This window comes from Glossina fuscipes, unplaced genomic scaffold (genome assembly GCF_014805625.2).
Source record: "Glossina fuscipes isolate IAEA_lab_2018 unplaced genomic scaffold, Yale_Gfus_2 1, whole genome shotgun sequence".
Lineage (NCBI taxonomy): Eukaryota > Metazoa > Arthropoda > Insecta > Diptera > Glossinidae > Glossina > Glossina fuscipes.
This window is the reverse complement of record NW_023998415.1, coordinates 29,223,551-29,233,960: the sequence shown is the minus strand read 5'-3', so window position 1 is coordinate 29,233,960 and position 10,410 is coordinate 29,223,551. Positions and strand designations below refer to the sequence as shown.

Below are 10,410 nucleotides of genomic sequence, written 5' to 3'. Positions count from 1 at the left end.
TATATTTATATTTTGTTAGTGTAGCTTATATTTATATTTTGTTAGTGTAGGCGCCTTACACTTAGGTAACTCATGAAGTTTCGTGATATAATTTTAACCTATTTTTGTGTATGATTTGAGTTTTATTTTTATTGTCTATTATTTTAATATTATTATTATCCTTAATTTCTATGACCTTATACGGTCCTAAATACTTATTCTGTAACTTATGTCCTACTTCATTTCTTAGGAGTACTAGGTTGCCTACTACTAGTGGTAAATTGTTAGTTTTCCTGTCGTAATTTATTTTTTGTTTTTCTTTTTCCTTATCTAATAGTAACCTAGCGCGCGCGTATGCTATATCTAATCTATATTTAGTCTCTTTAGCGTAGTCGTCTATGTTATATAGTGGGTCAATGTTTTTGCTGTGATTTGTTAATTGTGTTGGTGGCCTTGCAAATACTAGTTTATAAGGACAGTAATTGTGTGTTGTGGAAGGTGTTGTGTTGAAACAATATTGGAAATATTTTATCCAGATATCCCAATCATTCAATTCAGGTGATATATATGAACGGATGTACTCATTGAACGTTCGGTGGTTGCGTTCCACCGTGCCGAGTGTCTGATGGTGGTGGGCTGTTGATGTTATATTGTCAATTTTGAGGTACTTACATAAATCGTTCATTAGTGCATTCTTGTATTCGGTTCCTTGGTCCGTTACAAGTGTTTTCATGGGCCTGTAGTTTAGTATGAAGTTCTCGAAGATTGCCTTTGCTACGGTTTTAGCTTTTTTATCTGTGACCGGAATTGTCACTAAATATTTGGTAAGGTCGCAAATTAGTGTTATCGCGTATTCATTACCTTTTTCTCTCTTTGGTAATGGGCCTATGGTGTCGACTACAACTGTGTCGAAAGCAGTTGCTGGTGTTGGGGTTATGGTCATTGGGGTTTGGGTATGGGTTGTAATTTTGGCTTTTTGGCATAGCGAACATTCTTTGACATACTTGGCTATTGTTTTTGTCATTTGCGGCCAGTAATAGTACCTTCGTATTTTCCACAAGGTACGTGTGATTCCAGAGTGACCCCCTTCTATTGGGTCATTGTGGTATTTTTGTAGAATGGTTTTGATTGCGGGCTTATTGTTTTTGTTTATAATTGTCACCTCTTGGAGTAGCGCTACTCTTATGTTTTTTAATATCTTATTGCCCATTATTTTAAATTGGTTCTGCGATACGGATTCGAAAATCCTCTCGCTTGGTGACATTTTAAATTTCGACAATTTTATTATACCGGCTTCTTTTTCCAGCCTTTGGAAAAACTGACCTAAGTCGAGTTTTCCATTGGTATAAATGTCGTTTATTACGAATTTGGCAATTATTTTCCTCCCATGTTTCATGCAACATTTATCGGAGTCAAATTTTAATTGCACAAATTTCCGTACGTCATTATTATTAATGACTTTATAGACTTTGGGCGCCGCATTCTTATGTTCGCTTACATGTCGCTTTTCTGTGCAGTTATCTTTCTGCCGCGTTACAGATCTTGTTACTACCTTATATATTTTGCTGTTTATTTCCTTCAGATCTTTAATTGTTATGCGGGATAGGGCGTCCGCTACGTGATTATCTTTCCCCTTGAGGTACTCTACCGTAAAATCGTATTCTTCCAAATCCAGTCGTAGACGCGTAAGTTTTGAATTTGGGTTTTTTATAGAGAACAGGTATACCAATGGTCTATGGTCGGATTTTACTAAAAATTCTCGTCCGTATATGTAGGGTCTGAAATGCTTGATTGCCCAGTGTATTGCGATTAGCTCTTGTTCGGTAGTGGATTTATTTGTTTCCTGTGAATGTTCTTGAGGCGTAGGAAACTGGGAGTTGTACTCCGTTGTACTGCTGTGTGAGTACTGCGCCGCAGGCGTATTTGCTAGCATCTGTTGTTATGCAGAATGGTTTTTTGAAGTCTGGATATTGCAATAATGTTGGTTTTAGTAGTTCATTTTTTAGATGCTCGAATGCCTGATTGCATGCTGGGGTCCATTCGAATGGGACTCTCTTTCTGCATAGTTTAGTTAAGTGGCATGAATATTCTGAAAAATTTTTTATAAAGCGTCTGTAATAGTTGCAAAACGCAACGAAACGTCTTACACTGTCTGCATCTTTAGGGATTGGGTAGTTCTTGATGACATCATATTTGCTATCATCGGGAAGTATTCCCTTGTCGGTGCATTTGTGGCCTAAAAAGGTTACCTCGTGCCTGAAGAAAGAACATTTCTCCGGGTTCAGCTTTAAATTGTGTTGCCTGCATAGCTGGAACACATCTCTTAAATTTTTGAGCATATGTTGCTCGGAACATCCTATTACTACTAGATCATCCATGTAGAGAAATGCTTGCGATGGCTTTAGGCCGGAAAAGGCAAGAGTCATCATGCGCTGAAATGAGTTTGGTGCTATTTTTAAACCGTACGGGAGTCGCGTGTAGCGATATGAGCCATTGCTTGTTGAAAAAGAAGTTATGTTTCGTGATTTCTCTTCGAGTTCGATTTGATGAAATCCAGAAATTAAATCGAGACATGAAAAATATTTAGCTCTTCCTGGCTGGTCAAGAATATCCTCGATTCTTGGAAGTGGGAACTTATCTGCTAGCAGTTTCTTGTTGACTTGGCGATAATCCACTACTAAACGCCATCTTTTTTCGTTAGTGTTTGGTGGAGATTTTTTGGGTACTAATAAAAGTGGGCTATTATATTCGGATATGGACGGTTCGACTATTCCGTCTTTGATTAATTTAGTAACCTGTTTGTCTATTTCTGATTTTTGTAATTCAGGAATTCGGTAGTTCTTGATATATATAGGTGTTTTGTCGTTCAATCTGAGCTTTTGTTTATAGAAGTTGTTTGCAGTTATTGGTTCGGTTTCAATACCGAAAATATCGCAGAATTCTGTACATATTTCTGTTAGTGGTTGTTTGAATGTTGTGGGGAAATGTAGTTTGTTTAATATTAACTTTTCTTCTTGTTCCGCTCTGCGGCCTATTGTTAAGATTTCAGCGTTATTTAGACACTCAAATTTAATATCGCTACTACTTATGGCTACGTCGTTCATATTTGTGTTGACAACTCTTATAAAGGCGTTTTTGCTATCCACAATAGTACTGGCCACTATTACTCCTGGGTGTGGTGTTTGATTTGGTACCAGAACTGATTTTTCTTTTGTTGGTAACTGTATTAGACGAATAACTTCTGCTCTTGCTGGCAATAGGAGGGTGTTTTTTTTTAACGTATGTGTTAAGGGAATTTGTATTTGTGTGTGAAAGTGCCTGGGCCGTATGGTGAGGGTATCTTTTGTGTTTTGGAAATTCAAAACGCAATTATATTTTTTTATAAAATCCATTCCGAGAATTCCGTCACACTGTATGGGAAAGTTCGCGGATACTATGTGGAATTTGTGTGGGACTAGAAAGTTACTCATTTTCAGATCTAAGTGAATAGTTCCGAGTGATTTAGTAGTTCCTTTTCCGATGCCGGATAAGTTAGTTACGCATGCTGTGTTTATGTTGTTGTATTCGCTGTGTGTGTATTTTAGTAGTGATATGTCAGCTTCTGTGTCTATTAGTAGGGTAAGCGGGTTGTTTGTTTCTGCGTTCCTGACTTCTATAAAGTTATTCAGACTGAGTTTAAAGTAATACATCGTTTTTATTCCTGCTCGCTCAAGGGGATTTAGTTGTTTTCCGAATGTGTTATTCTTACGTTTCGGTGATTTCTTGCTCGTGCGGGATTGTAACTTTTCCAACTTCCATTGTTGTTAGTGTTGTTGTCACGGCGGTTGTTGGTATGTTCCCTGCGTTGGTAGTTATTATTGTAACTATAACGTCCTCTATTACGTCTCCGGTAATTGGTGGGAACATTTGCTCTGCTTTTATAATAAAAAATTGTGCTATTGTTGCTGGTTGCTTCCCTGCAACTATTTACGAACATTGTTATCGCCTCGTTCATATTGTTGAAAGTTCCTGCTTTCATGATTAGTTGGGTTTTATCTATGGAGTAGTTTCGTATCATTCTTTTAGTGACTTGCTGTGCGCTACATTTGGTAGCGAGCGTATTTGTCCGTCCATCCTTCATGTATGCTCCTTCCAGAGATCTAGTTATGTCCTCTATCTCTTTTGTGTATTGATTCGGTGTTTTATTTCGTTGTTGTAGGTTCATGAGTTTGGCCTTTAAGACTTCTACTGATTCCCCTTCCATTTTTTTTTTTTTATCGTTTCCTTTATTTGTGTCAATGTGTTTTCCTGATTTATTAGGTTTCTTGCGGTGCCTTTTAGTGTGGTTTTGACTAGTGTGATTGACTAGTGTGATTGCCGCTGCTTCATATGTTTCTTTGATAGAATCTATTAGTTGTAATGCATCTATGAAGCTTTGTAAGTTTTTAATTTTGCCATCGAAATCAGGGATAAGACTCGAGGCTATCTTGAGCAACTCCACTAATGTTTGTGGCATGTTCTTAGTGGAAGTTTTTGTTGTTGTAAGGTAATGTGGTTCTGTAGTTTCGTGAAGGGAATCACTTAAGCATATTTCTATCGCGCTTCTATTTGTGACGGATAATATCCTTCCGTAATTCGTGGAAGTATTTGTCCGCGGTGCTTTTGTGCGTTGTTGTGAGTAGCTCGTAGTTTACGTTCAATATTTTTGGGATTTCTTCAAGACACTCTATAAGGATCTTTACGTGTCTGGTCTGTCGATATTAAGACATTTCTAAGATTTATCGAAGGTCTCATTAATGCTGTACTATCACTGGACATTCCATGCATAATGTTTAGTTTGATTTACTAACTTGTGGATGCTGTGCGTGCGTGAATTATTGTCTATATCTTCTTTCTGAGATTTCTTCTCGGTAGGGTCATGTCGCTAGGGAAAGTTTATTTAGAAAGTTCCTACTAGACTGTAGTGAAAACACTTATTACAGGTTCTTTCGTTAATAGATTCTTTATTAATTATATAAGTATTTATTCTTTACTTTACTTTTTAGTTCTTCTTCTTAGTTTACTTCTCTCTTTACTTTGTACGTTACTTCTGGATTTACTTCTTCTGACCTGATTGAAATGTGGTCAGTATCTTATATAATAAATTATTACGCTAACTTAAGCAAAATAGTACAATTAAACTAAGCTATTACTAAAGCTATATGTAATGTGTGTTATAGGTAAATTGGGTTATCTTAACTGGGTTATTGCTGGTCTTCCATTGTGAGGAAATATAATAAAGTGTAAACTTAGCATAAGTTATTGATAAAGTGGTAGAGTGCGATAAATCGATTATGCTACAAGACGTTTAGTGTCTCGTTGGCCTGCTTTGTATATTTCTTTTTTAGCTGATTTTTGTGTAAAATTATTGAGAGGATCACTAAATATTGGATTAATTCCAGTTGAGGTGTGTGGTCAGTTACCTCTACGTTGTTAATAACGTTGGCGTTATGGTTATTCAATTTTGTTTGTGTACCTCCCATTAATGTGAAAAAAAAATTTCTAGATATAATTGAGTAGAATTCTCTTTCGACCCCCTTTTTCGCGTTATTTCATATGTTAATGTTAGATAACTTAAATAATAATTTTTATATCGTTTACCTATAGATTGTAACTAACAATATATGTAATGAGGATTTAAATATATATATATAATTATGTATTTTGTCTTAATATAATCGGATATCTTTGTACTTGCGGTTGACTAAGGCGAGAGCTGTGCATGTCGGCTTGGTATGTTTCACATGTCAGGGATTGGGCACTCAGGCATTGTGTATTTTCGTGATATAACGCTTCCTCTATTCGTCCTCCACTAGCTGTTAGTGTAAAAAGATTGCACACATTCTTGGATCTTCTTTCGATAGTTAAATGCAGTTAGTACAAAAAATATCGCTCGTCTTCTTTTTAAATTAGATTTGAAGTGTTTATCAAATATTGTGTTTTCGCTAACTTTAAAATGGAAAAAATTCAACTGTATTGGTGGGAGCAGCCTTTTTTAATTTTGTATTGGTTTTTCACATTCAACTTTTTTCAAAAAAGGAACGTTTTTTTTGAAAAATTTTCGACGTTAAAAAAAAATTTTCCCTGCGTTCTGTCACGGTCGCCATGTAGTGAAAACACAATAAATATTTCGATGAATAGACGCCTATTATGTACCCGTTTTGTTTGATTTCAATTCTGAGTTTAATTCTAACCTAATTGAACTGCGATCAGTGTCTTATATAATAAATTGTTTTGCCTGCACTTGAGCGCTAAGCTTAAGCAAAATAGCAAATTTAGATTTTTAAAGTAAGTTACTACTAAAGTTTCATAAACCCCGAGTTATCTTAACTAGGGTATTACATTTAATTTGGATTATAACTAAAGTAGGTTATCTTAACTAGGTTACAGCTAGATTCACATTATGTAGAAATATAAGAAAATGTAAACTTAGCATAAGTGATTAACAAGTAAGTAGAATATGATGAATCGATAATGTTACATAAGACATGATTAATATGATTAATAGGTAAGTAAGATATGATTAGGCAATAATGTTACAACTGTTCATAAGTACATTTTAAGTTCCATTTTATGATTTTCTTTGCCTACAGGTTGCAGTCCATCGGAAATGAAATGTCAATCATCCGGTAGATGTGTGCCGAAAACCAAATTTTGCAATCATATGCCGGATTGTGAAGATCTCACAGATGAACCTACTATATGCTCTTGTTTTACATATTTAAGGTTAGTGACGTAATTTCATCTATACGCGTATTTTAAATTGAACGCGTAATATGTCTGCACTCCAATACGAACCTAATAATTGCAATATGTGAAAGGGATACGGCCGTGCCCGTCAATGGACTTTAATTACATTTTTTGAAAACACTTACGATTGAGTGATGTCGAGATCATAACGATTTCTGATCCGGTCAAATCCATATCTAATTTCATTAGAGTGTCGATCCAAAAGGCGTACGATGGACGGGTTTCTTAATTGCTGTGAAGCTGTAGGAAAAACAGCAATGCGTTTGTCCGCTCTGTATTCTCTGTACAATGTTTTGATGTTTCGTTTAAGTATATTGGTTTCCGTTGACATGCTTTAACGGGTTTTCTTAGTCTCCATTTAGACTAATAATCCAGGTCTGTCTTCTCGTTCCAATTATTACCCAAGATTTAATAATCGCATCGATCACGATTCTGTTTTCTACAAATCAAATCTTTGTGTTGCGGTAGCTAACACCGGGCACCGATAGCAGGGATGATGGCTAAACTAAGATTGTCGACTTTCTACCCGTAAAGTCTACGTCATGTTCAGTCTTTATTTTCTTAGCTCTGTACGGCTGCCGTAATACAATTAAAAGAACGATTATACTATGCATTGCGTTTTTATATTTTCCACTATCATCGCTACATCAGTATGAGTATTGCTTGCGCCGGCAGCGTTATGTAATTGTGTTGTGATCTTTTACATGTAGACAGTTATTCTTATAAGTAATCCTGTACGTAGATTTATATATGTATCGTACCTCTAGATTCTTGAACGATTATACATGCGGCTGTAGCGCATATATAAAATCGACTGGGCGTGTCGAGAGATATGCATAGCATATCTATGTGCACAGCAAGTGTGTTACCAGAATAAAGAGTAGAGAATAATAATAATACTACCTTAATGGGTAGACTAAATATACAGAAGTTCACGGCTTAACACGGCACTTGCAAAGCACGGTTTCGATGCCACCCGATACTTAATTTGAGAATATTACAACACGATTTCAAAAAATCACATGTGTGTTGTTTTGAATTGATTTTTGCTTTTATTTTATCGTCATCAAGGCAGTTTGAACCAATGCTGCGAAAAAATCGATTAGTTGCTATTTTTAATGAAAATTAATTTTATGAGCATTCATCATTATTTCTTGAAAATATACTTTTAATTCTTGTATTGCATCATAATGTTGAATGTCATATATACATTCTTTTTATGAAAAGTTGAAACAAAATTTCATAATAAATTTTTCACCATAAAATTTTACACCTTAAGGCCTGGTTGATATATGAAATGGAAGTAAACGATTGCGATGCAAAATTATTCACGCAATATCCACTGCTTTATAGAATTCTGATCAATTAATTGTTCGCTTGCATCTAATCATTATTACTGTTCCTTCAGTCAGATCTTACGTAATTGCAGGAAAGTGAACTTTTCTAAATTCAGTTTATTCGATGAGGGTATAAGCACTTTAGTCATTGTTTCTACATTTTCAATCGTTTAATAAAAATTTATACAAGGAATACATAATTTGATCCTATAACAGGGCAACAGATCCCGCTAAGATATGTGATGGTATACGAAATTGTTGGGATAAAAGTGATGAGAGTGCAGCGTTATGCAACTGTACAGCAGACAGTTTTCAATGTTCGCCGTAAGTTTCTTATTCAATATTGCGTGAATAAATAGTTTTCGAAATTCTGTTCGCTTTTCCTTATTCATTAGAAGAGATTGCATACCGCAGGAGTATGTGTGCGATAATCAAGTGGATTGTAAAAATGGCTTAGATGAACGCTTTTGCCTCGGCGTAGAATATCCACGGGAAATGAGAAAGAGCGACGATGTAATCAAAAGAAATATGAAACCTTACGCCTACGGCCAAATTATTGAACAAAAATTTGGCCTTTGGGAAACAAAATGCTTTCCGAAGTCTAATCCACCGACAATCGCAGAAGTACGTGAAATTTGCCGTAAACTGGGATACCATCTCTATAATCAGCCAAGTTATCGTTTAATCGATGATGCGCTTAACACTGCGACAGAAACAAAAGGAACACTTACGCGTCATGATTATTTTTCTAATGATATGCAATTTTTGGATGGACGTTATCGTCCGTCTACAAAAGTAGTTGTAACAAGTAAATTCTCTCCTTTAACACTTAATGATGAGTTAACCGTCTTTTTAAAGACTAGTCGTCCAATGGCCGAATTGGTTCGTTGGAATGCCACAGACTCAAGCCGATGTTTGCGTCTAGAAGTTCGATGTTCTTAATAAGGTTATCAAAGACAATATTTTGAAAAATTATATATATTTCTTCAGCATTAGATGACGATATGTATGAAATTCGCATTCGAAGGTACAATAGGGTTCTTTAAGAAAATTGGTATGTTAATCATACTTCTTCAGTGTTATACTTTTAAAAAGTCTTCGTCCTCTGATTATTTCTTTTCTGTTTTTTTTTTTTTTTCTTTATTAATTCCTTTCTCTCTTCAGATTTTAGTATTAATTTTGTTGTTGATGTTTTAATTGACATTTTTTTAGAAAGCTAACGCATATAACGATTAGAAAACAAAAGATTATTTTTTATTTTAAGATTTTATTTTTACTCTTTTTTTTTTATTATTGATTTGCTTAGAAATTCACGTGTTATTCACACATCGGTTTTTTTTAAGGATTCCAATCTTTAAGATTTTATATAATTTAAAATAGTAAAGAAGAGACGTGACGGAGAAAGCGTGAGAGATGATAGGAATGATTGAATGGTGCCATCGAGATGGAGAGTAATGGATCCGGAGGGGTAGGAAAGAACATTAGAGGGTAATAAGAAGTTGTGCAACGTTGTTACGCTGATAAACTATTAACGAACGTATGAATGTAAAAAGTCTTTATCAAATAAAGTACACATTATAGCATATATAATAGCATTGTAGCATTTAACTGCTAAAATTAATGTATTTAATAAGTATTTAATAAGTAATTTGTGCATGTGTGTATGAGAAAGTATTTGTAAAATGTCAAAAAAAAAAAAAATATATATATATATATATATATATATGGCATAAATAAATATATAAGAAAATTATATGCAGTTATGATCGAATCGTTCATATCCATCATCCAGTAAGAAAAAGAAAAGGAACTAAATCTTCATATAATATATTGGATGAGTGTGGCTGATTTTCTCTATTTTCAGAATAAAAGTGAAAATTTATATAGTACGTATGTTGTTTATCGTAGATACTACACACGGACCCGGACAAGTAGTAAAGAAAATGCTTCCCATTTTTGTAAAGGTTCTGCAGCACTGTCCATTTTGTAAATTTATTTGCTGTAGTTTACGCGTAATAAGTAAAAAAACATTTTTTTATTCCGTTTCAAGTACATACAAACATGCAGAGGTGTCGTAAGTCTATGCGGCATTGTAAGCGTGTCCTTCGATCGGCTTGAACCCCCTTTTTCTATACCAGCCTGCCAAATTTGAAGTCGACAGCTTCATTTTCGCGGCCAGAAGAATGTTTGCAACAGATATTAGACAGACGGACAAATGGACTTGCTTAAATCGATTCAGAATTTGATATTGATCAAGAATATAGATACATTGTGTGATCTCTAAAGCTTCCTCCATCCTTTGGTGGTGTGTATAAAAATGTAACAG

General features: G+C 34.9%; 1 protein-coding gene across 1 annotated transcript in view; it reads left to right on the top strand.

The window, feature by feature from the left end:
• The window catches only part of LOC119631423 (serine protease nudel), a 21,291-nt gene extending 11,659 nt beyond the window's left edge, over positions 1 to 9,632 (top strand). Inside the window, 3 exon segments of the mRNA XM_038023603.1 lie at positions 6,591 to 6,723; positions 8,301 to 8,408; positions 8,480 to 9,632. Of these exon segments, the coding sequence (XP_037879531.1) occupies positions 6,591 to 6,723; positions 8,301 to 8,408; positions 8,480 to 9,026 (788 nt within the window). The 3' untranslated portion in view covers positions 9,027 to 9,632.
• The last annotated feature ends 778 nt before the right edge of the window (positions 9,633 to 10,410 follow it).